This window comes from Mustela lutreola, chromosome 7 (assembly GCF_030435805.1).
Source record: "Mustela lutreola isolate mMusLut2 chromosome 7, mMusLut2.pri, whole genome shotgun sequence".
NCBI lineage: Eukaryota > Metazoa > Chordata > Mammalia > Carnivora > Mustelidae > Mustela > Mustela lutreola.
In genome coordinates this window covers 148,677,623-148,705,048 of record NC_081296.1, presented here as the reverse complement: position 1 = coordinate 148,705,048, position 27,426 = coordinate 148,677,623, and the positions used below count along the sequence as shown (strand labels likewise).

The 27,426-nt window shown below is 53.7% G+C and overlaps 1 protein-coding gene across 4 annotated transcripts in view; it reads left to right on the top strand.

Moving 5' to 3' along the window:
- Nucleotides 1-20,098: 20,098 nt before the first annotated feature.
- BEGAIN (brain enriched guanylate kinase associated) overlaps nucleotides 20,099-27,426 on the top strand; it is a 45,657-nt gene continuing 38,329 nt past the window's right edge. For 2 of the 4 annotated variants that reach the window (XM_059183110.1, XM_059183109.1), the window contains exon 1: nucleotides 20,135-20,192. In XM_059183110.1, the coding sequence (XP_059039093.1) occupies nucleotides 20,151-20,192 (42 nt within the window). In that variant the 5' untranslated portion in view covers nucleotides 20,135-20,150. Of the gene's footprint in view, nucleotides 20,193-27,426 lie in introns of all 4 variants that reach the window. The other 2 variants (XM_059183111.1, XM_059183107.1) reach the window with 2 other exon arrangements.

The window sequence follows — 27,426 nt, the reverse complement described above, 5'->3', positions numbered from 1 at the left end:
GTCGGCAGGTTCACATGGGACCAAGGAGACTGAGCAGGGGCCCTTGGGGGCTCGGCAAACTCTCCCCAGCCACTGACTCCCCAGCACCCCCACCTCTGACTCCCCCACCCCTGCCCCACCCCACGCACCCATCCCCTGGGCCCTGCCCGGGGCTGGAAAGCGATGGGACGCATGTCATCTCTGGCCGGGCTCCAGGGGCCCGTCTTCTACCACATTGCTTCCCTGAGATGCCCATCACTCTGTCCGTGTGACCTTGGCTGTCTGGGCACAGGAGGGCTGGGTGAGGGGCTGAGGTGGAAACCATGCTCCAGCCTCCTGTGGGTCACACAAGTGAACCAAGAATTATGAGCGGGGGGAGTAAGGATCAACGGTGTCGTGCCCCAAGCCATGCGAGCCGGGCCAGGCAACTGGCATCTCAGCAAGAGATGTTTGAGTCCCTGCTTTCAATTCTTCTGCTTCCACACCCAGAGGTGGGCTGGTGGGGCTTCCTGCCTACAATAATTCTATGTTTGATTTTCTCAGCAAGATCCAAGGACACTCTGAGGGTGGCCTCCCAGGCAGAGGGGTGACAGCCGTTTTCCCAGTAGCTCAAAGACATTCTGCCCCTGATGCTGGTTCCTTCATCAACCCTTCAGAGCGGAAGGCATGGATGGGGACACCCCTGCCAGCCCTGCTTGATGGGGATATGCCTGTGCCTTGTCTAGAGTCACACAGGACAGCCATGCACCTGCAAGGCCCCAGCGGTGAGGTTGGGAAGGCACGCGTGCAGGAGGGGGCCTCTCCAAGGCTGGCAGGAAGGAGGGAGGTGCACCCCCAGGGGGCCTGGGATGGAGGCTGAGGGCAGGCGGCTGTCCGGATGTTCTGGAGGACCCAGCCCCCAGCCCCCCGCTTGCCGTCGCCCCAGCCCCATGACTGGAGCAGCAGAGAGGGTACCCGGAGGGTCCGGAAGCCCTCCAAAGCCTGCATCAAGCTTCTCCCCCTGTTCCCCTGGCCCCTCCCACTTCCAGCTGGCCCCAGGACCCACCCCTTCTGAGCCTGCCTTTCCTTTCCTCTTCCTCCCCTTGTCCGGCACACTTGGCTCCACTGCTCCCTCCCCATCGTGGCTCCAAGATGAGCTCTCCACCTGCTGGCCTGTTGGAGCTCCCAACCCCATCCCAGAGCTGGGACAGGGACCCCGCCCACAGCACCCAGGGCAAGCTTCATGTTTCCCAAGCCCCCCCCAGTCCAGCCAACCCTGCGGCCTCACTGCCCCCCTCCGTCCCCCGCATGGCCAGAGCCCCAAGCTTACACAGATTTTGGCCTGCTGAAGCCTTCCCAGCCGCACTCTGTCACAGTCACACGCTGTTCCTTCCGCCCAGCAGGCTCCCCCTCCCCCCTCCACCTGGCAGACCCCTTTCTGTCCAACCTGGGTGCTTCTGCCCTCGCCTGAAAGGCAGCGCTGGGGGCTACTCTGGGCCACACCTTGGCTTCATGCTGGTGTCTGAGACCGTCCTGCAGGGCTGGGACACCCCACTCCTCTCCAGTGACTGACCGGTGCTCTCTGTCCCCATGGCAAGGGCTGGCCCAGAGTAGCTGCTCAGGAAATATTAAGTGAAGGAATTAATGAATGAGGCCCTAATGAAAGGCTAAAAATGGACCGTCCCTCCCGGGGCCTGACCCACTTTCGAGGCTCCACCAGCTGCTCTGGGAAGCAGCATCGATTCCTCTGACACGCGGGGCTGCCGCATCAATGAGCCTCTGATTGCACCCAGGGCCCAGCTCCTGGCGTCCCGCGAGCTCCAGCCAGGCCAGGAGCCACCCAGCAGGACAGGCTGTCCCGGCCGCTGGGCCCCCAGGACAGGAGGGAGGAGATGCAGGGGCTCTTCAGGGGAGATGCGGGGACTTGGGGAGCCAGGCTGATGCTGTCCTGGGGCTTTGGGGTCAGGCTGCTATTCTGGGAACCAAGCCCTTCTCGTCCTGTCACAGTTCGACTCTGAGCTCCCTGATCCCATGCGGTCTTGATTTCCTCACCTGTAAAATGGAGTGACGTTGTATGTATGAACCAGACGAGGGGCGGACGGCACACTCTTTCTAGAAAGTTCCAGATATAAATATTTAGGCTTCATGGGCCAAACGGCCTCTGTCACAGACCCTTATGTGCCCCGGGGCAGGGAAGCAGCCGCAGGCGAGACGGGAGTGACAGCATGGCTTTGCTCCACTGGAATGCTATTTATGGACACTGGGTTTTGAATTTCCTATAATTTTCCATGTCATGAAATAGGCTTCTTTCTATTTTTTCCCCCAACCGTTTAAAAACATAAAAGCTGTCCTTAGTTTGTAGGATGTGCAAAAGCAGAGCAGGCTAGACTGGGGCCACTGGTCATCGCTGGCTGTCCCTGAACTAGATTCCAGAAGCATTCCTTCACGCCTTCGTCCCCAGCGTTCTTGGAAGTTTCTGGCTGGTTGCTTCCCAAAAGAGGTGCTTGGAAATTTGATACTAAAATAATTATTTTGTGTAGTCGTTTATTCCACACCCGATATTTGTTAAGTAACTAATAAGTTTCAGGACCCTCTATAGATGAATCAGACTACTTAAATGGTAGTGAGCTCCCCATCCCTACGGGTGTGCAAACAGTAGAACGACCATAGCAGGGAAGCTGTACAGAATATTTAGACAATGGGCAGGGAGCACACTCTGGGCCAGATATAAACAATTTTCAGGCTTATGTCTTCAGCTAGACCTAGGGGTTTGGGTCCCATCTGCCTCCTCCCTTGGCCGTGCCCCAGGCCTCAAGCCCAGCCCAGGGAACGGTTATCCGGAGTTGAATAAAAAATCAATACCCACGTGCCTGGTGGCATGTAGTGCCAGGACTCCGGGAGACACCCAGACCCTAGAGGTTGCCGTCTCAATTTGGATTCCCTGGATGCAAGGGGCTTATTTGGGAGGTCATTCTAGGAAGCATGTGAAGACATGGGGGGGAGGGCAGGAGGGAGGCCATAGGCTGATAAAGGGTGTGTCAAGGAACAGGTGCCACCGTGACCACGGTGGGCTCAGTCTGCGGGGAACCTTCGGAGAGAAGGTGGGGAGCACACCTCACTCGTCCCACAGCAGGGACTGGGGGTGCGAGGAGGGAAGCTGGGGTACCTATCCACCACTCCCACCCCTCGCTCTTTGCTCCTGGGCTGTTTAGCTCTGACGGGCCGCGACTGCCCAGTGGTCTGGGCTCAGAGGAAGACTCACAGGGCGAGCAGGAAGCAGACAGCGCCTCTGGACATGGCCACACACTCCAGTGGCCCCGGGGTAAGCCGGGGGCACGGCCAGGGGTCTAACTCACAATGGGTCTTGCTCCAGATCTGCACAGGCCGTAAACAGAAAGCCAGACCTAGGTGCCGCCCCCCATAGCCCCATGCCTTTGAACTGAGTGGCCATGGCATGACACCCCGGCCTCCCCCACCCCCCGCCCAAGCTTGAACTTCCTCGCTGCAATCCCCTCTCAGTGCTGTTGGGAGGATTTCATCAGATGACACGCAGGACTGCAGCAGGCAGGGCCTGGACATGAGAGGTACTCAGTAAACAGTCACTGCCACTGTGCTTCCCTGGCGGTCTGTGTCTCTGGCTCACGGAGCCTCAGTTTTCCACACTTGACCCCAATTCTGCTCTGAGAGTGGCTATGGTTGGCTTAAGCCAGTAAGCGTGTCCCACCCTGTGGCTATCCTGAGTGGTCAGGGGTGGGCATGTGACCTAATTCTAGTCAATAAGATGACATTTCGGGATGTGCTGAGTGATGCCAGCAATGAATGACACTCTGTCTCCCTGAACTGCCGTTGAGATTTAAGTGTGTGAGTTTACAGCAGGGGTGGACATGTCACCCCCAAGAGGGGAATGTCTTGGGTTGCTGGAAAGGCACCATTTAGAGTTCAGGGATGAAACAGTAGAGAGCCTGAGTCCCACTGGATCTGGGGCGACAGCATTTTGAGCTGCTGGATCGAACCTTAACTGAAGCTTCTAACTTTTTAGCAACATAAGCCAATAAATTCCCTTGATGTTGAAACCACCAGGAGTTGGGTTTTTTACCTCTGTCAAGAGTCCTATAACAAATAGAGCATCACTTTTCGTGGCCTGGACCCCAAGGGCAAGACTCTAATATATGGGATTCACTGAACGAGCATGGAGAGCAAGCCCCCTCCAGACTACGCGAATGGGCGGAAGAGGAGGTTGGAAAGCTCGGCTGTCCTCTCTCGCTCATCACAGCAGCAGAATCACTCAGAGACTCCGGAGCCCTGAGGCACCTGAATGACCGGCTTGGTGGCTGGCCAGGAGCCTCCGGGTGTCACCACAGTCCCCAGAGGCAAGGTGAGAGCAGTGAGGAGGGGGGTGCCACCCACACATGCCGCTTTAGGCCGTTGGCATACCCCTAAGCAAACACAACCCATGAAAGACCCCCAGGGGCTCTATCCCTCCTCCATCATTTCAGAGCTGGAGAAAACCTCCAGTGATACGGTCCAGGAGTATCACTTTGCAAGTCCTTGGAGACCAGGGAGCAGTCCCAGCTGGGAAGTGGGGAGCAGGCAGGGTGGGGTGAGAGAGGCGTGGGGTTCACTGGAGCTTAGAAATCCCAACTTGGCTTAATCCCGTTAACACAGGTGTGCCTCCGGAGATGCCGGCACGGAGCCCGAGTGTGGGAATGGCGCATTTTCGTTTTGTAACAATAATAGCGAAATGGAGCCAGAGCCCAGCTGTCAAGGTGTCATCTGTTTAGTGTGGAGGTGACCTGGTGGCCCTGAGGCCCTGGAAGGGCCAAGTAGAGATGGAGTAAATGCCCAGAACCGGAGGGCATGTTCTTGGAGCTCAGTGCTTGCTCTTGGAGCCGGTGACCCGCCAGCCCATGGAGGCGGGAGGAGGGTGGCAGATTATCACACGAGGCAGGTGGCACCAGGGTGAATGCAGGATGTTTTTTGAACAACCCCGGAGTCACCAATAGTAGCCCCATTTTACAAAGGGATACACTGAAGCCTGAGAGTCAGGGTGACTTGCCCAAGGTCACTCAGACCCTCTGAACCAGAGTGGGATTTGAATCCTGCTCTAAGCACCCAGAGCTGGACAAACACAGCCCTCTTTCTCCCTCAGAGGTCCACTTGTCCTCCCCAAACCTGCTCCTGCTCCCCCTGCCTCCACCCCCACCTACCCTGCCCCTCATCAGTCATTGGCTGAATTCTGTCATGGAGCCGGCGCCCAGGAGTGGTAGGGGTCCATGGACATCTGGTGGGGACAGTGAGCCCTGCAAAAGGGATGGGAGAGGCCAGGGCACTCTGGAGCAAGGGGACCCACTGGGCAGAAGTGGGGGTCAAGGCTTCCTGCCATCAGGCATGGGAACCGAGAAGCCCTTTGGGACCCAGCCAGGGCCATCTTCTGACACCCAAGCAGTCATGTGGGACCCGGAGTCAAACTGGGATTCCCCGATTATGTCCCTGGTGTTCTCCCCCCCCGCCCCCAACACCCACACTCAGCTGTGGTCCAAAAGCAGCTCACTGGGAGAGAAGCAGAGAGAAGGAATCCCCCTAGACCCCATCTCCCCCTATCCTTCCCCAGCACCCCCCCCCCCCCCCCCCCGTGGAGCTTACCAGCTCTCAGCCCTGGACCTGCTGGAAGGCGACAGGGCCCTGGCCAAGGTGGCAGGGAGGGAAGTGTTGGAGGACGTCTGGTGGCCCGCGGGGCTGCCATCTGCTTTCTGCTCCAGCCCGGTGGGCTGCGGAGAGGAGCTCGAGCTGGAGCAGGGGCGGCGGGGAGGGGGAGCTGCTGGGCTGGTAGTGCCCCCTCCCCATACGGGCATAGCCAGGGACACATCCTGGAGCCAGAGCAGGGGCCACCCTGTGCCGAGCCAACGGGCCCGGCGGACCCGGCACAGGGGAGGGAAGAAGGGCAGCTCATCACCGCCTTTTATTTCATTTCAGAAAAGTACACGAACAAAGAGCGCACAGCTGTGTGCCCGCCGCCGTGCAGAAATGACAATCACTAGCATTTTGTTCCAATTGTCTTAACTCTTTCCCTTTTCTAATGTAAAATATAGAAACTTCATAGATGATAACGGAGTCCTCTGCACGCCCTCAGGGTGGGGTGCAGACCCTCCAGGGATGGGGGTTTCTTGTCATCAAGACCCTCCCCTCCCCTTCAAGGAAGGAGACGAAGCACTTCCGGGTGCAGCGCATGCCCGAGCCAGTCCAGGGGTCCGTCGGCCGCCATGACACCTTTGCCCTTCATGACGACGCGGCAAGTGGTGACTCTTGTCCCTGCTTCCTGTCGAGGGCAAGCTACCTGCTACACCTGGGATGTGGCTGCAAGCTGGAAGGAGGTATGTTACCCAAGGTGGGGGCGTATAGGGTGGTTCTCTTGGCACCTTGGCAGTAACATCACCAGGGCTCAGAACCTTTCATCCATCTGTTCCCCCAGACTTGACATGTCGGCCAGGCCGCCACGTGCTTCGGGGGGCCCTTGGGGCCCAGCATCACCTGCGTGCACTATGTATCTTTAGAGAGATGAGGAGGTGTTTCTGCTCTGAGTCTCTTTGTTGGGCTTTCCCACTGCTTTCCAGCACGACTCGCCCCACCTCTTCTTCCTCCACCTGCCCCGTGGCCTCGGGGAGCAGCCCTTCCTGAGCCACCTCTGGCGAGAGAAGAGAGGCTGCTATGATTGGCTTGGTGGCTGCATGTAAGGAACTGGGTGATCAGAACAGATGAACAGATAGGAACTCTGTTGGCCAAGAGGAAGAGCAGGTGAGGGGGTGAGAGGAAGCATGTAGGGTGGGCAACACCCAGCCGTGCTGGTCACCCTTGCCAAGCAACGACAGTCAGCAGGAGGCAGAAACGGGATGAAGTCAGATCATCCACACACGCCCCAAGCTTTGCCCTTGCATCACGCTGCACGCATGGCCTGCACCACCTCTACCACCTTCTGTGCCCCTCAACCACCAAACTACCCTCCTCCTTCCCCCGTATGACTCTCCAACTGCACCACTCAGCCCTCAGGACCACCTTCACCACCATGTTCTTCACAGGGCTACAGGGCTGCTCAATCTGCACCCCTTGTACCTTGCAAGAAGAGGGGAACGGGGAGTGTAGAACCTTGTCTGTGGGTCGGCTCTGATGTGCATGGGCCAAGTCAATCAGAGCCTGGAGCCAAGGCCTCCATGGGCCCAGCTTCAGAGAATGGAAGAGAAGTCAAGATTGGAAGCAGGTAGAATGATCAGTGGATGAGGACAAAGCCAGCTTCATCATTCCCCACTGTGCTGGGACGGGAGGTACACCCATTAGAATCAGGTTTAGTGGCAAAGCAGAAAGTACCAAATAACATAGAATTAGACACACAAGGACTTACTGTCTCAAGTAAAAGAAATTGAGAAGTTGGCTCTGCAGAGGTGGCGGGACTATTCCGCAATGTCATTGAGGATCTGAGCTCCTTTCATCCATCTCTCCTTTCCTACACCGTTAGCATGTAACTTCCATCTTATAAGTCACCTCCTGGTCTAAGAAAGCTCCTGAAGCTCCAGCCATCATGTCTGAATCCCAGGCAACAGAAAAGAGGAAAGGGGAATACAAAAGGAGGTTTTTCCCAGCTGTCTGCATCCCTTCTGAGAAGTCTTAACAAGCACTTCCATTTCCAGCCAAAATGGAGTGAGCAATGTCAGACTTACCCTCTGATCTTAAATCAGACACACATACACACACGCATACTAATGAAACTATGGTTTTCAGAGACTAGATAAGAGGCAGCCCAGGACAGTGAGTCGAGAGAAGAGGTAAACATATGAGGTGAACCCTACAATTGTCCCTGGAGAGCTTTTCCAACCTCCATTCCAGAGAAGGAAACCCAATTGAGGTTCAGAACTCTAAGTTGGAACCCAGAGTTCAGAGACTCCAAGACATTTATAATTCATGGTGTATAACACCAGAGAAGGGGGAGCCAGACAGAGAGAAAGCTGCAGATCTACAGGAAGATCTCCTCCAGTCCTTACTAATCACCACTGATTAGTAAATACTGACGGTGTATGAGGGTGAGAAAACCATAAGGCTGGGGGAGGAGCCACAGAAAGAAAGAGGCAGAACCATTCTCTCGGGTCATACAGGAATGAGAACTAGTCATCTTCCCACTAGCCAAAGTGGCAAGAGCTCATAACAATAGGGTGATGAGTAGAGTCCTCAGAAGGAACTGCTTCTGTAATGAGGTCAAGGTTGCCCTAGACTAGAGGCTGACCTAGATCTGCTTACAAAGTCGAAAAGCAAGCCTTGAAACGATCCAATTGTAACCAAGTAACTTAACTGCATCTCAGAACAAAACCAAAAATATTTAAAGGTGCATGAAAAACTTTAGCACCTAACAAAGAAAAATTGCAATGCCTTGTGTCCAATAAAAAATTACCAGGAATTTGGGTCACCTGGGTGACTCAGTCAGTGAAGCGTCTGCCTTCAGCTCAGGTCAGGATCCCAGGGTCCCTCTCCCCCCTGCTCGTGCTCTCTTGTTATCCTGGTCTCTTTCTCTCAAATAAATAAATAAAATATTTTTTTAAAACTACCAGGAATGCCGAAAAGGAGAAAAATGTGACCCCTAAGAAGAAGAAAAGTCAAGCAATAGAAACAGATCCAGAAATGACCAGATGAGAGAATGGGGCAAAGAGATGGTAAAACAGGTACATGTCCAAGAAAGCAGAGAAAATCATGAGCGTAAAGAGGGGGAAAAACAGAATATATTTTTGAAGACCCAAAATTGAACTTTTGGAGTTGAAAAATACAATGTGTGATATTTTTAAAAATACACAAATGGAATTAAATAGCAGATTAAACACTTTAAAGGGAAATATTAGTGAATGTGGAGGCATGGCAATAGAAACAATCCAAAATGAAACATAGGGAGGAAAATGAGTGGGAGGAAAAGTGGACCAAGGGTCATTGAGCTGTCGGACATCAATTGGCCTAATATATATGTCACTGGAGCTCCAAGGAGGAGAAAGGAAAGAGGGCAGAAAAACTGTTTGAAGAAATAATGACCACAACTTTTCCTAAATGCGATGAAAATTATAAAACTACAGACCCAAGAATTTCAGGGAACCCTTCACAGTGGGGAAAAGGGAAGAAAACGATGCCAGGCCATTATTAGAATCAAGTTGCTGAAAACCCACTGGAGAAAATAAAAAGTCTGATTAGGTACAGAGGTAACAAAGATAAGAAGGACAACAGACTTCTTTTTGGAAACATTCTGAGCCAAAACATGTATGAACTAACATCTTTTTTTGAAGGAAAAAAGGCTGTCAATGTACAACCTAATACCCAGTGAAATTTATCTTTTAAACATGGAGGTAAAATAAGACTTTTCTAGACCCTAGAAATTTAGAGGATATCTGTCACCAGCAGATCAGCTCATAATGCTAAAGGGAGTCCTTCCAGCAGAAGAAAATGACAACAGAGGGACTCTGGAGCTCACCAAGGAACAAAGAGTACCAGAAATGGTGATTATGTGGGTAAATATAAAACATTTTCCCCTTTGCTTTTTAAGATCTCTTTACAGGATACTTTACTGTTTAAAGGAGAAATAATAACAATGTATTGTGGAACGTACAACATATGTAGAAGTAAAATGCACAACAAAATAACCCAAAGTCATAAATGGGAAGAAATAGAAGTATATTGTGGTAGTGTTCTTATATAATTCATGAAACAACAATACAGTGTTATTTAAAGGGAGAGTCTGATAAATTAAAGATGTATACTATAAACTCGAAACCACCAAACAGCAAAACTCACATGCATGACACCCAAGGCAGTATAGTGGATAAGCCAATAACAGGATAAAAGGGAATAGTAAATATTCTTCAACTGATCAAAAATATAGTCAGAAAAATAGGAAAAAGGAACTGAGAACATATAGAACAAAAAAAATAAGTATTAAGGTAATAGATTTAAATCGACTGTAAAAATAATCATACTAAATATAAATTGGTTAAACTCACCAATCAAAAAGCAGAGATTTCCAGATATGAAGAGCCAAGACCCAATTATACAGGGACTACTAGAAAGCAACTCTAAATACAAAAGGTACATTTGGAGTAACAGTAAAAATGCAGAAAGAGATATACTCCATGAGCACTATTCAAAAGAAACCTGGAGTGGCTATATTATTATACAAAGGAAATTTAAGAGAAAAGAATGTTACCAGGAATAAATGGGTCATCTCATAATGATAAACAGTTAAGTCCTCCTTATATATTCATAACAGCCTTAAATGTTGATGCACCTAATAAAAGGACTTCAAAATGAGTTATGTAAAAACTGTAGCACAGCTAAGGGGAGTAAAAAAAAAAAAAATCCACATTTATTAATGGAGATTTCAACACTATTCTCTCAATAACTGGTAGAAGCAGACAAAAATCAGTAAGGATATAGGAGATCTGAACAATGTGACCAATGAATTTGACATCTGTAGAATACTCAACAATGGCAGAACACACATTCCCTTTAAGACACATAAAACATTTACTAAAATAAAACGTATTTTGGGCAATCAACAAGTCTCAGTAAGTTTTAAAGGACTGAAATCCCATAAGGTGTATTCTTTTATCATTAAGGAATTAAATTAGAAATCCATGGCAGACAGATGCCTAGAAAATCACCAAACATTTGGACACTGAACAACACACTCCTAAGTAAACCATAGGTCAAAGAAGAAATCACGGTGGAAATTAGAAACTATTTTAAGCCGAATACAGTGAAAACACAGCCTATAAAAATGTGTGGGATGAAGTTATCAATGGTTCGAGGAAATGTTATAGCATTAAATGCTTCTATTACAAAAGAGGAAAGGTCTCAATTAATGACCTCTGTTTTCATCTTAAGGAACTAGAGAAAAGAAGGGGGAAACCCAAAATGAGCAGGAAAAAGGAAAGTATAAAGAACAGAAATCAATGAAATAGAAAACACTAAAACAATAGAAAAGTCAATGAAACAAAAAGATGATTCTTCAAGAAGTTTATAAAATTGATAAACCTCTAACCAGACTGCTCGGGGAAAAGAGAGAGAGAGAGAACATACATCACCAGTATCAGGAACAGCAGAAGGGACGTCACTATGCATCCTACAAACACTGAAAAGCTAGCAAGTGAATATTTTGAGCAACTTTATGCCAAGAAATTCAACAACTTAGGTAAACTGGACACATTTTCGGGAGGATATAATCTACTGAAGGTCTTTCAAAAATAAATAGATAGCTGCAGAGCCCCATGTCCATTAAATAAGTTGCATGTGTAGTTAAAACCCCTCCATTAAAGAAGGACACCTCAGTGGTACAGCTGGTTGGGTGTCTGACTCTTGGTTTAGCTTAGGTCATGATCTCGGAGTCCTGGGATCGAGCCCCACCCCACATTGGGCTTCACTTCGTGTGGAGTCTGCGTTAGATTCTCTTCACCCTCTGCCCCTTTCCCCCTCTAAATAAATAAAAAAGACTTTTAAAAAATTGTTTTTTCAGTAGGAATATTCTAGACTCATCTTGCTTCTACCAAATTCTACCAAACCCTGAAGGAAGAGATAATACTCTTTCTAAAGCATCTCTTGGGGCACCTGGGTGGCTCAGAGGGTTAAGCCTCTGCCTTCGGCTCAGGTCATGGTCTCAGGGTCCTGGGATCCAGCCCCTCGTCAGGCTTTCTGCTTGGCAGGGAGCCTGCTTCCCCCTCTCTCCCTGCCTGCCTCTCTGCCCACTTGTGATCTCTCTCTCTCTCTCTCTCTGTCAAATAAATAAATTAAAAAAAAAAAAAAAAGAAGCTCTTCCAAAAAATGGAAGAAAAGGGAATCTTCCAGCTCATCATTTGAGCCCAGCTAATTACCCTGTTATTGAAACTGGACAGCAACATTATCAAAGAGACCTACAGACCAATACTCCTCCTGAACATACACAAAAATTTTCTTAACAAAATATCTGCAAATTATCTCTGACAAAATATAAAAGGAATGCCATCATGTCAAAGTGAGGTTTAGCCCAGCAATACAAGATCAGTTTCACATTTGAATATCAGTGTGTGACTCAACATAGTAACAGCCAAAGGGAAAAAAAAAAGGAGAGAAAAACATATGATCATCTCAATAGACGCAGATTTTTTTTTTTTTTTTTTTTTACAAAATTCAGTTTCCATGCCTAATAAAGGCACAGCAAATGAAGAAAGGAACTGAAAAGAACTGTCTCAATCTGACAAAAAGCCTCTAAGAAAAACTTAATAGGAAGTTACACTTAAAGGTGAAAGCCAAATGCTTGGCCCCCATGGCAGAAAACAAGGTAAGGTAAGGTCTGTCCACTCCTATTCAGCGCTGCAGTGGAGGTCCCCGACAGCGCAACAAGGCAAGAAAGCAAAAGAAAATGAAAGTTACATAGACGGTAAAGGAAAAAGGAAAGTAGCTCTTTCATGCAGAGGGCGGATCATCTCTATAAAAATTTCTAAGGAACTTACAAAAAGTCTAATAGAAAGAATGTGTGGGGGCATCTGGGGGGCTCAGTGGGTTAAGCCTCTGCCTTCGGCTCAGGTCATGATCCCAGGGTCCTGGGATCGAGTCCCACATCGGGCTCTCTGCTCAGCAGGGAGCCTGCTTCCCCCTCTCTCTCTGCCTGCCACTCCCCTTACTTGTGCTCTCTCTCTCTGTCAAATAAACAAATAATATTTTTTTAAATGTTTTTTTAAATAGAATGAATGTGTGAGATTAGCAACATTGCTAGACACAAGGTCATTCTATTTCTACACACTAGCAACAGACTGTTGGTTAGGAAAGATTCCTTGCCACAATGAACACAAATGATCAAAGAAAAAAAATGGATAAAGTGGATTTTAAACCTAAAATTTGTAACTTTTCTTGTTGAAAGACACTTTTAAGATAATTAAAAGGCAAGCAGAAGACTGGGAAAGAAAACTTTTATAAAGCAGGTATCTGACAAAGAACTCGTGTCCGGGATATAAAGAGAACACTTACAACTGAGTAATAACACACGCGCACACACACACACACACAAAATCCGGCTGAGAAACAGGTGAAAAATTTGAAACAGGTGAAAGACTTTACTAAGGTAGATTCTTTACATCATCAGTCATTAGGAAAATGAGAATGAAAACCGCAATGAGATAGAAGTACACACCTATTAGGAGTGGCTAAAATTAAAAGACAGACCATACCAAGTGTTGGCAAGGATGTGGAGCAAATACGTGTCTCGTGCTTTGTTATCAGGAACGTAAAGTGATACGATTGCTTTGAAAACAGCGTGGCGGCTGCTAACAAGTTAGAAATACACCTACCCTCTGATCAAGCCATTCCACTCCCAGAAGTGAAAGCAATATGTCTGCACGAAGACTCGGACTCAAATGTTCATAGCAGCTTTGCTCATCGTAGCCAGAGTGGGAAAACCCAACCATCCATGGATAGGTGACTGGAGAAACAAATCAGGGTGTATCCTAGAACATGACTCTATCACCGAGGGGAGTCAGCTATCATGCTGAATGGAAGAAGCCACTGCATGCCCAGAAGAGAGAGAAACATACTGTATGACTCCACTGTCAGAAGACTCTAGAAAATGCAACTTAACCTACATGGGTAGAAAGCAGATGAGAGGTTGCCTGAGGACAGGGTGAAGTGACAGGTGGTTTTCAAAGAGGCATAAGGAAGCGACTGAGGTTGAAGGAAACATTCTCCATCTTGATTGTGGTGATGGTTCCACAAGTGTACGCATATGTCAAAACTTATCAGATTGTACACATTGCATAAATTGAGCCGTTTACTGTAAGTTCTTATGCCTGAAGAAAGCTGTGCAAAACAGCAGTGGGATCTTTCTGGAAGACTCCTTCCACACGGTTCCTGGGACTCAGGCACCTGGCGTCCCTGGCCGTGGGGACCCTGGGGAAGGTCAGCATTGCTTCACTGCCAGCCAGCACCTGTTGGGGGAGGGGCAGCACCCACGGGAGACCCCGCCTTCCACCAAAAGAACACCCCCTGGGGAGTAAGCACAGGGTCCTAGGGCACAGACCAGAGTCTGGGAGCCTGTGTGTCCCCTGGCCTCAGCCTAGCGAGGACTGAATTCAGAATTGCTCCCTCTGTCTCTGAGCTTTGAGCTCGCGGATCCCAGACCTCAGGGCCTCCTCGCATTGCCAGGGGCTCTGCTGGGACCTCCTCTGCTGGGGTGAGGGGGTACACAAGCTGAGATCGGGACAAAGACCTGACTGCTTCCAGAACCAGCGCTCTCTCCGCACAAACCCCTCCCTGCCCAGGGCTTCTTGTTTGGCCAGCGGCGGGCAGGCAATGACAGAGTACGGGGGTCAACATCCAGATGTCCCTCAAGTCTGGACGGAGCCACCTGGAGGATGAGTAAGGTCCAGGAGGGCTCCCAGAGGGGCAGTTCCACGAGTAAAAGCAGGAGTGTACTTAGGTCCTAGCTGAACCATGGAACTGGTCATCCTAAAAACACCACCCTGACCTCCCTCCTAACCAAATGCTTCCACAGGTGAAGCCCTCCCTGATTTGGTCCCTTGAGGGCTGGAACCCCTCACTATGTCTCAATTTAACTTTTTGCCTTGAATCATCAAACTTTTTTTTTTTTTTAAAGATTTTATTTATTTATTTATTTATTTGACAGAAAGAGAGATGACAAGTAGGCAGAGAGACAGGCAGAGAGAGAGGAGGAAGCAGGCTCCCGACTGAGCAGAGAGCTTGATGCGGGTCTTGATCCCAGGACCCTGAAACCATGACCTGAGCCGAATGCAAAGCCTTAACCCACTGAGCCACCCAGACGCCCCGAACCATCAAACGTTCTTTATCCTGCCTAGGGTGACCAGCTTATCCTGTCTTGCTCCAGATTGTCCCATTCTAAAGCTGAAAACCCCCATCCTGGGACCCCTGTCGGTCACGGGCAAACTGGGTCAGTCACCCTACTAGCCACGTTGCAGTCACGGGCCAGTAGCTCAGGGACCTCAGCTCTGGCACCACTCCACGGCACTCCCGGGTGTGGGGTTTGGCTGTGTCCTCCATGAGTCTGACCTCCTCGAGGTATCCATCAAGTTCTGGCCCCTCCTCCACACGGACTGTCTGTCTCTGTCACGTCATCTCCGGGCCCCTCCTCTCGGCTGGTCCTGTTTGTGGTCAAGTGAGGCCGCTGGCTGTGGGCAAAGAGCTCAGACAGATCTGGGCTCAAATCCAGCCTCTACTTCCTGAGCACAATGGCCTAATCCCCATGCCTCAGTTTCCCCCTTGCAGGGGGGCTGCGACGCCCTTCCTCACAGGTCTGCTGTCAGGATCAGTCATAGAGGACACAAGTGGCAGTGGGCTCGGTGCCCTTTTCTTTCTGGTCCTTTGCTTTTTATGTGTGAAAGCCAGAGTGAGTCCACCGCCCTGGTTTCGGGAGTCATGAGGGCAGAGCCCAGGAAGAGGGGCTTGAGATGCCCAAGGGTCCCCCCCGCCTCAGCTGCTCCTGCCTCCCGACCTCCACCTCGGCCAGAGTGCGGTCCCTGCCGCTGCATGCCTCTGAAGCCCGCTGCGGCCACTGCTCTGACCAGCCGCTGGACCTCTTGCAGGCATGAGAACCAGCTGGAACGCAGAGGAATCAGCAGAAATAATTTTCCTGCCCAGTGGAGTGGAGAAAATTGGTGGCCACCTCTGCCGCCCAGTTTTCAATGAGGGCAGCCCGCTCTCAGCCCAGCGGCCTCGGCCCTGCTGCTGCCTCGCTGCCCATGTGAGGAGCTCTGCGTCTGGCACGGAGAGGGGCACCCCAGCCTTGGGGTCCCCCCCCCATTATTTGGCCCCAGGTACCGAGACTGCAAACTCCAGGTTGGGGCCGGGCTTTTCCCCGCTCTGTCCCTCGGCTCACAGTGAAGCGTTTCCAAACTGTCACACGAGAACACAGGAGGGTGGTGCGTTCCCACACGGAGCTCGGAGAGGGCCGCTGGCGGCGGGCAGGGCCGGAACCAGAGGCGTGACCCTTGGCCATCTGGGCATCTCAGAGAATGACAGGCCGCCTGCGTGCTCACTGGCCTGACCTGGGAGATAGCCACGGGAGGCCTCCACAACCAAGCACCATCCGGACGATTGGGGGCCCCTGAAAATCACAGTGATGGAATCCAGGGAGTCCCGAGAGGCAGGAAATGGCAGTCAGGGCAGAGGTGGCTCATGCTGACCCCTGTCCCTGGGTGCACGCCTCCATTCCAGGGGCCCGAGCCCAATCCCATACACGTCTGTTTTGCTGGAGGGTTGCCTCCTGTTGTGAGCAGGGGTGAGAGGAAGCGAGGCTGAGTGGGCAAGCCTGGGGGTCAGCGGGTAGAAGGCAGTCTGGAGGACACACGAGGGGGCAAAGGACCTCAGCATCGGTCAAGAGTAGAAGCCATGTCAGAGACTCAGGGGACCCCATGGGAGGCCTCGAGTGCCAGATGGGAGGGACCAGGGAGTAGGGAACAGGGGTCTCTGTCACACTGAGGGTCTGTCCTCAGGCGTGCCCAGGCCGCTCATCCGGTCCTTCAGTCATTCAACTAACATCTGCCCCGACTTCAGGCGTCTCAGCTCTGGGTGAGGCTTTGGGGGAGGCCGCTGGAGGCAGGGCCGGCCTACTATGTGGCAGACAAGGAAGGTGCTGGGCATGGCTGTGTGTGGAGCCCGTACTACAGGGCTTTGACCCCCCTCTCTCTCTATTAGTGAAATGACGACCCTTTTGTGCTTTCATTTCTGCCTTAGGTTGTCATCCAGAAGCAGACCTGAGTCCTCGATTTTTCTGGGTGTGCTCGCAGGGGAAGCAGGTGAGGGATGGCTGGGGGGAAGGAAGCAGGATGAGGCGGGGGTCCCTTGGGAGAAGTTTGGCCTTGGTCCTGCAGGGAAGCCTGGCGCGAAAGTTACAGCAGCTTCCGGGGGCACAGAGTGAACTGGCTTCCCAGCTGCCTGGAGGGTCTGCTGAGCTCCTGTGCTTAGAACCTTCTCCAGTGCAGCTGGAGGGAGGGAGGCAGCAGAGAAAGGAAGGCTGAGGCCTCGCAGGACAGGTGGGGTCTGGAGCCCAGGGGGCTGGGAGGGGCTGGTTGCCTCTCCCTGGGGCAGGGTGCCTGCCGGAGCCTTGCTTTCCGGGACCCCATCGCGCGGTCTCCTTCCCTCCTCCACTGGGCCGCCGCGACGGCGACCTGGAGCCTGGCTTCTGGCCGGCCTCCTCGGCCCCTCCTCCCTGCAACCGTTCGCCATCATTTGTTCACTCTCCCCGCACCGCCCCCCACGCAGGAGCTCGCTCTCCAGCTGGGAGATCGGTGTACACACATAGACACGGCCCGTAACACGGGAGAGTAGTTAGAGCGGTGTCGGAAACTAAACTATGGAATGCGATTGAGAGCTGGGGTGGGGATTGTGACCGGGGTGGTCGGCAGAGGCCCAAATGAGGGCAGGAAGCCACGTGGACAAGAAACCTACAAGTCCCAGGGCATGGTTTTTACAGGCCTGCCACATTTATCCCCTCCTCCCACCCACAGCGAAGACCCCACCTCCTCCAGGAAGCCTGCCCAGATGCTGCTGATGCTCTAGGCTCTGGCCAGCTGCACAGGCTGCAGAGGCCTCTGTGGATCAGCCCATCTGGTGAGGGTCTCCAGATTGCCCCCCTGGGTGTTCTCAGAGACACCTGGAGGTGGGGCGGGTGGGAGACAAAACCTGAATAAGGGTGACCCCCCGACCCGATGGCTAGGGTATTCAAATCCCAGCTCAGTCCCCATTTGCTAGCGTGGCTTTAGGCAGGGCACTGTGCCTCTCTGAGCCTCAGTTTCCCCATCTGCCTAAAGAGGCTTAGGCCACCTCCCCACCAAGAGCTTCATGGCGGTTAACTGAGCCCCCCAACTGTGCCAGCTTTCTCCTCTCCTTCATATCCTTGTGAACTGGGGGACAGGAGGGAGGAGAGGGCTTGCAGGGTGCAGGCGGGAAGAGAAGTGGTGTGGGGGAGGGGCTCTCCGGGGGCCCTCCCAGGCAGGCCCAAGCTCCGGGGGAGCAAGCTGTCTGAGCTGAGGCATGGGCCTCCCCCACCCCACCCTGCCCCTCCTCCGCCTCCCCAGCCATCTGCGGTGCTGGCAGCAGCCGAGCCAGGGCGGGTGGCGAACGTTCTGGCTCCATCTGAACAGGACCAGTGTCTGGGGAGGAAATGTGGGTACAGCCCTGCCTGTACGCTCCATCCACATTCCACCACGACTGTTGTCCCCCTGGGGCCCAGGGAGGGCAGGGGGCATTAGGGCTGGCAGGCTGGGCTCCACTCCTCCGTGTGGTCTGACCAGTGTCAGGATCCGAGGGAGCGGAAATCACGGAACCCACCCCTACTCATGATGGGGAGACCAACCCCAAACGAAGACACCAGTCCCACAGAGAACCTACAGCAGGGACTCAGAGAGCCCACACCAAGCTGCCACCTCTCCTTTTGTCCTGACCCTGTGAGCCCAGAGGCAAAAGGTCACCCTGATGTCCTGGAGGTTGGGAAAGTTCCCTGTACCTCACTTTTCCTATTTGTCCCCTCAAAATGGCCCCCCCAGGGCCAGAGGCAGAGGAGAGAGGGCTCTGCCTAGAAACCGGAGTTTTCAGTGGCTGTTGGTGCTTTCCTGTCTTCTGTTGTTTCTCTTGCTTCCCTTGCTGCCAGCTCCTTTTCTCAGCGCTGTCCTGTGCCTGAATGTAGCAACCTACTCCCCTAATTAAGGGAGTGGAGTAGAAACTGCAAAGTATGGGACATATGAAATTCAAGACGGACAGTGGTGATGGCTACATAGCAGTGTGAATGCGCTTCCTGCTCCTGAACTGTCCACTTTAAAGCAGTTACAATGGGAAATAATTATGTGTCTTTTACCATGATGAAAAAATATATGAAGTATTCACTGGCAGCATTTTTAATCTGCCATGTGCTTGGGAATGATATAAATGTGTAAACTACACACCCGTAGGTCCTGAGGGAGGACAGGAGTAAAGTGCATGTGCTTTGGGACCTCTCTTTCCAACTGGCAGGACCCTTTCTTCTCCCCGCCCCCTTCTCCTCCCTCCCCCCAAGCCGGAATGGTTTCCTGGGTTCAAAGGCTAGCTGCTGCTGGGCTGGCTGGGCTGGCAGATTTGTCCCAGGGAACTCTGTCCTCAGCACTGAGGCTGTTTCTTGAGGAAGAATAACTGGTGGGATGTCTCAGCGGGGAGAGGGAGCGGTTCATTCCCCTACCCGGATTTCCCTAGGGCTTGGATGGAGGCAGGGAGGGAGATGCTCCACGGGTCGGGACAGGGAGGGAGATGCTCCACCAGGACGTTCCCGGAGCCACACTGACCCTCTCCAGAGCTCCCTCTCCCTTCTGAGAGCTGGGGAAGTAAGGAAGCTCCTCCCCATCACCCGGCTCTCCTGGCCCAGGTGCCTGGATTCGGCTGAAAAAGAAGGCCGAAGAGGTACCTGCTAAGGGCCAGGGGAGAGGTAGCTTATCTTGGCCGAGGCACGCCTTTCGCGCCCCCGCCCCCACCTGGGCTCCCACTCCCGCGGGTTCTACATTTGTAAACTGTGAACTCCACGAGCTCAGCAATTTGGCTTCGTTCCCCGCGGCGTTCCCAGGCCTAGAGCAGGGCTGGTATACAGTAGGTGTCCAATAAGTGTTGGGAACTGAGTGAATGAATGGATGAATGGGTTGGACAGGGTAGTACCTAGGGTTTCCCGGCTTTACGGGCCCATTCACGCTTTCCCTCTGCACTCCCCTCGTGCATTCGTTCCTCATTCATTCGTTCCTCGCGCGCGCACGCCGGGCACTCACTCATTCATGCGCCCCACCATTCATGCTCGCACGCGTTCATTCATTCTCTGCCCCGCCGCCATTCCTTCCCCGGCTCCTGCGCCCCCCGCGCACCCCCGCGCCCGCGGTCCGGCCCCGCGCCCCTCGAGTGCGCCCCGGCCCCGCGCGGCGGGGGGGAGCCGCTGAATCAGCCGCGGCTGCGCGGGGCCCGGGCTGGCGGGGAGCCGGGCTGGGGGCGGGGGGCGGGCGCTCCCTGCGGGAAGCCGGGGGGTGGGGGAGCCCCGGCCGCGCCGGCTCCCGGCGCGCTCGGCCTCGGTGGGGAGGGCGGCGGGACCCGAGCGCGGCGGCGGCGGCGGCGGCGGCAGCGGCGGCGGCGGCGGCGGCGGCGAGCGGCGCGGTTGCCCCGGGGCCATGTGGACGGGCGGCCGCCGGCCGGGCCGGCTCCGCCGGGCGGTGAGTACCTGCGAGCGGGGAGGGCGCGGCGCGGGCACCGGCGGGGGGCGGGGCGGGCGCCTCCCACGCCCGGGGCGGGCTCTGCACCGCACCCCGGCTCCGGCCCGGGTGGGGGGAGGCGGCTGTCCAGCCTCCTCTCCGCTGCCCGCGGCGCCCCCTCCGGTGCCGGGGCGCCAGGGCCCCGCCGCGGAGGTGTCGCTGGCCCGGGGAGGAGGCGGGGTTGGGGGGTTGGGGGGGCCAGCCGGCCGCTCCCGGGCACCCGGCAGTCTCAGGGCGGGGCGGGGGCTCGGCCTCCTAGCGCGCCTCGGCCCCTCCCCACCCCCCGCCGGCCTGAGCGCAGGGGTCCGGTTTGCTGGCGATCGCCCCCCGACCCGCGCGTCCCTGCGGCGGGCGAGAGGGTGGGGCGGGGGCCCAGGGCGAGGACAGGGGACAGGTGGCCGGGTGCCGGCAGGCCTCGTCCTGCCCTGCGTCAGGGGGCAGGGCCAGACCCGGCTCGCGGAGGCCGCCCCAAAGGCCGAGTGGCCGGAAGGAGGCTGGACCCCGGGCGGGTTCGCCGAGCGTTTGTAGCGCGTGGGCGCGCCCCGGCCCAGAGACCCCTCCGTCTGGTTCGGGACCTGCAAGGCAGGGGCTGACATTCCCCTCGGTGAGAAGCGAGGAAACTGAGGCCCAGAGCCGCTCAGCTGGCGCTCGCACCCGCCCTGAACCCCGGCGGCGCGTTGGATGGGAATTTCTGCCCTAGCGCTTCCGCTTCCTGCCTGATTTAGAGGTGTTTCCTTCCTCGCCTGTGCCCCACCCCATCCCCAGTGGGTTCCTCTGGGGCAGGAACAGCGTGGGCGACCTCCTGGAGTCTCCTGAGGAGCGGAATGGGAGCGAGGAGGCACCCAGGAGTGAGTGGGGGTGGCCGAAGGAGGAGCGCCTGTAAATGGGTCCTGCATGGCCCGGGGTCGCCCGCTGTGCACAGCAAGGGTCAAGGCCTTGGGGCTCCCCGGGCCTGGCTCCTTCTGAGGTCCCATGCCCTCCATCTCTAGGGGCCACGGACAGATGGCTTCCCTTCACTGGCCCCAGTCACACTACCTGCCAATCCCAGCAAAGACCCCCTCTGTTCCCAGGGTCCTTGGGGACAGTGGGAGAAAGCCCCTGGAGAACTGTGGGGGGCTTCCCAGCCAGGCCCAGAGTGGCACGGCTGGCTGGGGCAAGTGGCCGATGGAGGCGGCTCTGCCTGGCATCTGTGACGTGCTGGGCGGGGAGGCAGCAGCAAGGGCCCTGGCAGCGTCCCCGAAAACCCTTAATTTTCCCGACTCTAACTGTAATCAGGGCGACAGAGAAAAGCAAGCGCAGTGGCAGACGCGGCTTCTTCCCGGCTGCTCGGCACATCGGTGCTGGGCGAGGGGCGGCTGTGGCTCCGTGGAGAGACCTCCTGGGCTACTGTCTCCTATTCACAGCTCTGTGTTCTGCGGAGCTTCAGAACCTGGCGCCATTCACACCTGGGAGACTGAGCAAGGAGGCTGAGGGCTGCCAGGAGCCTGTCTTAGGGGATGGACTTTCCATGGGCTGAGGTGGGATGGGAGACATTTCCAGGTCTGGGTGGGAAGTGAGTCACAAGCCGTCTGCTCGATCATCTCCCTTTCAATCGCAGGGACTCAGGCACAGAGTCTGGCCCTCGATCGTCGCCATTTATTGAACACCTACTGTGTGCCAAGCCCAGTATGAGCTTCATGCCTCATCCCCACAACAGCACTCTGAAGGAGCGCCCCTGCTCCTGTGGGCACTTGACGTTGAAGAATAAATGAATGAATGAATGAATGAAATGAGAGTAGCCCAGGAATCCATGTCCTGTTTTGGAGACAGCCCACAAATAGTTTCTCAAATCCCAGGAGGGGAGGTCCTAGGACTGAGTCAGAACTGAGCAGGTGAGGGTAGGGGAATGTCTGGGGGGCAACATGGGTCAAGACCCCGGGGGGTAAGAGGGGAGAGTACGGGATCAGGAGAGGCTCAGTCTTGTTGGAGTTGAATGTCAAGGGTATGGCCATGTGGCGGGGAGAGGTGACCTCTCCCTTCAAAGCACATAAAGATTCCCAGGGACAAATTCAGGGGTGGGTGACCTCAAGGTTCACTGTGTTGGATCTAGAACTGTCCCTAACGTCCCTTCCTGGTACTCCCGTCCTCCTCGAGGCTGGTGAGCAGCCTGGTAGAAAGGCCTGGATAGGAATCTGGAGTCTTGAGTGCCGTTTCCTTCTCTGCCACTGATTCACTGTGTGACCTTCACCAAGGCCCTGGCCCTCTCTGGGCCTCAGTGGCTGATGCAACACGCATCATGGTCAGTCGGTGTGACCTCTGTCACAGAGCAGGTTCCAGATGGTAGTTGATGGGAGGAGCTGGCCAGAGCTGTCTCTCTTGGTTCCATATTATAGGAATGAATGAATGAGTGAGCAAAGGAATGAATTCTGTATTCACCTAGCATACTCTCCCCACGCACCTGACTCTGCTCGGGAATGTGCAATGGACCAAAGGGGAGAGTGTGCAGATGGACAGTGGTGGGAAGCGTACAGCAGGACAGACTGGTGGCTGCATGAACAGAAAGTGGAAGGGTAGATGGGTGGGAGCGGACACTGATGGGTGTAAGTGGCAGGGTAGACGGGGATGGGAGGGCGAGCGGACGGAGGAACGGATAAGGATGCGCGACTGGATGACTAGAACTAGGCATCGGTGGACGGACGCATCGGTGGACTGACAGGAGGGTGAATTTCTGATGCATATGACAAGACAGATGGGTGATTGGATGGAAGGATCTGAAGTGGATGGACAGATGTCCACAGACGGATAGACGGATAAAGAGATGGATGGACACAGGCGTCCATGCCATGATAGATGGATGCTAAATGGATTAGTCAACGCTTGGAGGCTGGCACAGATGGAGGGGTGCTCGGGAGTCGGTAAGATGGTGGCTGTAGACATGTGTGGACGGGTGCAGGTAAAGGGGTGAGTAGGTACCTGAGCGGGATGTTGATGAGGGCGTGGATATGGGCATAGACAGATGGCTCAATGCACAAATGGACACATGTCCATGGATGGATGCATCCACAGGCGGGCAGATGGATGCGTGGATGGATGGGTGGGTGGATGGATACAGGAATTAGAGAATTAGCAGCTGGGCGAGTACAGGTCAGCAGCTAGCAGGTACGGGCACGGAAGGATGCTCGAATGGGCACATGTTAACAGATGAGTGACAATAGGGATGGATGGCTTGAAGGCTGGTTGGTTCGATGGGTGAAGCATCTTGATTCCCTGGATGCTGCTGTCTTATTCACATGACCCCCAGGGCTCTGGTTCCGTGATAGCCTAATGGGGAGGCTGCGGGGCTGGAGAGATGGAAGGGGCTGTTCTTGTAAAGACAGGTGACCAGCAGGGAGTCCTGCATCCTGGAAGGTTTGGACTGTTCAAGTGCTCGCCCCTTCTGAGGAAGAAAGACTGGGGAAGAATCTAGAATATGAATACTGTTGCCACAGAGCATGCCCATGGACGCTGGGGACTCAAGAGACCTAAGGCCTGGGGCTGCCCTCTAGGATTCGTTTTTTTGTTTCGTTTTGTTTTTTAAAGATTTATTTATTTATTCGAAAGAGAGAAAGAGTAAGTGGAGGCAGGGAAGAGGGAAACGACCCAAGCAGACTCCTTCCGAGAGGGCAGGACCCCACAAGGGCTTCCATCCCACGACTCATGAGATCAGGACCCGAGCCGAAACCAAGAGTTGGGCACTTAACCAACAGAGCCACCCAGGCGCCCCTGCCCTCTAGGATTCTCGGGCCAGTGGAGAAAAATTAAGAAGCAACAAGACAGAGTGGTCAAAAGTGCAAGTGTGAAAATACGCAGGCCCTCCACGCCCTCATCCATGGGGGTGATGGTAATAGAAACTTCTGGGGCAGGAGGGAGGCCCCAGGAAAGGGGCTGTGCCCCTGCCAGTGTTTATTGCAGGCCTTGGCCTCTGGCAAGCCATGGCTGTTGACCAGTGACCCTTCAGAGCCCAAGTCCTTCTCTGTGAAATGGGGTAACAAATCCTAGCTCAGAGGGTTACTGTGAGAAGAAGTGACGTGGTGTCTGGAACCCAGCCACCCGGCCCATCCTTCAGGGTGCCCCTCATACCCTCTAACCAGGTCTTCCTGCTCCAGCCCAAGAGGCAACAGGAAGCTGTGTCCCTCCTCTCTCCAAGTTCACAGAGGCCAGCTTCACGCCCATGAGCTCAAGGAGGGGCCTGGCAGTGGTGGAGGGGATGCAGGAGTGCTAGAGAGGAGACAGGGTGAGGGCTTGACCTATGGGTTCCCCTCCTGGGTCTGCAATGTCAGAGCCATGGGACCTTGGACGAGTCACTTTGCCTCCCTGAGACTCTGCTTCTTTTAGCACGAAACTGAGTTCAGAGTCGTCCCAACTTGCAAGCTGGGTGCAGATTTGGGCCATGATGCATGTGCAAGCTAAACACGGAGCTTGACACACAGTAGAGAGTCAGGAAGTGGGACGGCAACAGATGAGTCAAGAGGCAGGGGCTGCTGTGCTAGGAGCTGTGGGGCCCTTTCAGGAGAGACAGTCCAGGCTGCTGAGAGGTGAGCGGGCCCAGGATGCAAGCTTCGGCAGCCGGCAGCATCCTCCCAGGCTTCGGGCCCAGGCGGCAGAGAGCCAGTGGGTTGTTATGACAACGGAACTTGTCTGATGCAGCCAGCAACTCTAGGAGAAGCTAGGAGGACCAGCTGGCCAGAGTCCCTAGAACACTCTTGTGACCACACATACACAGGGAATGGGACACATTAGAGCCCTGTGTTTTATGCATCCTGAGGTCCTATGAGATGCCAGGCTCTGTGATAAAGGCGCCCAGCACCTGTGTTCTCACACCACTTCCCACCACTGTCCCTGAATGGGGCATGTGGCAAAGAAGGTATATGAGTTGTCCATGGTCCTGCTGGGAGTGTTGGAGAGGGATTTGACCTTGGGTCTGCAGCCTCCTGCTGCAGTGGTGGTGATGGTGATGGTGATGGCAATGGAGATGGAGATGTTGATGTTGATGTTGAGGAGATGTGATGGAGATGGTGGTGGTGATGGAGATGGAGATAGTAATGAAGATGGTGTTGATGGTGATGGTAATGGAGATGTTGATGTTGATGTTGAGAAGATGGTGATGGAGAAGGTAGTGGTGATGGAGATGGTGGTGGTGAGGGAGATGATATTGATGGAGTTGGAGATGGTGATGGAGATGATGACAATGGTGGTCATGATGGAGATGGGGATGGTGATGGAGATGGTTATGGAGGTGGTGATGGAGTTGGCTATGGTGATGGCCTTGGTGATGAAGATGATGACAGTGATGAACTTGATGATGGTGATGGTGATAGAGATGATGATGGTGGTGGATAAGGCAATGGAGTTGGAAATGGTGATGGAGATGATGGGGTTAAGGACATGGAGATGGCGATGGAGATAGTGATGTAGATGGAGTTGGTGATGGTCATGGTGATGGTGATGATGGTGATGGAGGTGGTGATGATGTGGTGATGGAGATGGAGATGGTGGTAGAGATAGAATTGTGATGGTGATGGAGATGGAGACAGTGATGTTGACAGAGGTGGTGATGGTGATGGAGTTGGTGATGGTTTAAATGATGGAGATCATGATGGAGATGGTGGTGGTGACGGAGGCAAAGTTGGTGATGGTGATGGTGATGTTGATGGACATGGGGATGGTAACAGGTATAGGACTGGAGTTGGTGGAGATGGTGGTAGTGATGGAGATGGTGATGGTTGATGGATATGGAGTTGGTGATGGTGATAGAGATGGGGATGGAGATGTTGACAGTGATAGAGACAATGATGGAGATGGAGATGGGGCTGCTGACAGAGATGATGATGGAGATGGACTAGGAGATGAAGACAGAGTTGGTGATGGAGATGGTGATGGCAATGGAGATGGTGGTGGTGATGGTGATGGTGATGTTGATGGTGATGAAGATAGTGATGGAGATGGACTTAGTGATGGAGACAGAGTTGGTGATGGAGACTGAGTTGGTGATGAAGATGGAGATGGTGATGGAGATAAGGATGGTGGTGGAGATGGGGATGGAGTTGGTGGTGGTGAAGGGGATGGGGATAGTGATGGATGGTGATGGAGATGTGATGGTGATGAAGGTAGTGATGGAGATGGGATGGTTATAGTGATGGAGATGGAGATGCTGATGGCAATAGAGTTGGTGATAGAGATCATGATGGAGATGATGGTGGTGGTGGTGATGGAGTTCAAGATGGCAATGATGATAGGGATGGAGATAATGATTGAGATGGAGTTGGTGATGGTGATGGTGATGGAGATGTGATGGTGATGATAATGGAGATGGTGATGGTGATGATGATGGAGATGGTGATGGGGTGGTGAAAGAGACCATGGTGGTAATGGAGATGGTGATGGGGCAGGGGCTGGACAGCCACTGCCAAGGGGGCTATCCAGGTGCCAAGGAATGGCTATCAGGGGACTGCAAGGCTAGGGGGATGCTTGGTTTTCTAAGAGTCTGCAATCCATGCTCTTCAATGCTCTCCTCCCCAGTTCTCAGCCCAGAAAGGGGCCACTCCAGAACTACTTACTGAGCACTTACTATGTGCCTAGGCCTATGTAGAGAGTGAGGATGGAACAGAGCTTCAATTCCTGGGGACAGAGAGAATGAACAAATGATTGCAAATGTACCCTTTGCAGTTGGGGGCTGTGCTATTAGAAGTGCAGGGGTGACAAGAGGCTCTTGCAAGGGGACTTGATCTGATCTGGGGGCTGCAAGGGGACAGGCTGATGACTCGGGCCCTGAAGTTAAATGTGAATTAGGTGAGGAGACAGAGGGAAAGAGACAGGGAGGGAGAGTGATTCTGGTGGAGGGAACAGCACATACAAAAGCCCTGAGATCAGATAGAGCTTAGCACAGTCAGGAACTTGATGAAGGTTCCAGGCCCTTAGGTGCTTCTAAAGAAGACATTGGCTGGCAGGGATTGGCAGGGCATTATGATCATGTGAAATTATCTAGTTATTTGGTCTGTGAATTTTAAAATTCACACTGGTATGTTTGTGGGATGGACCAAGCTGGACCAGCAGAGGGTCAGAGGCCTGGGGGGAGGTGATTGCAGGTACACAGTGAGACATGGTGGCACCTGGGACGAGCAAGGTGATGTCGGGGATGGAGGGAAGTGGTCAGGTCTGAGAGGAGCTGAATTGCCAG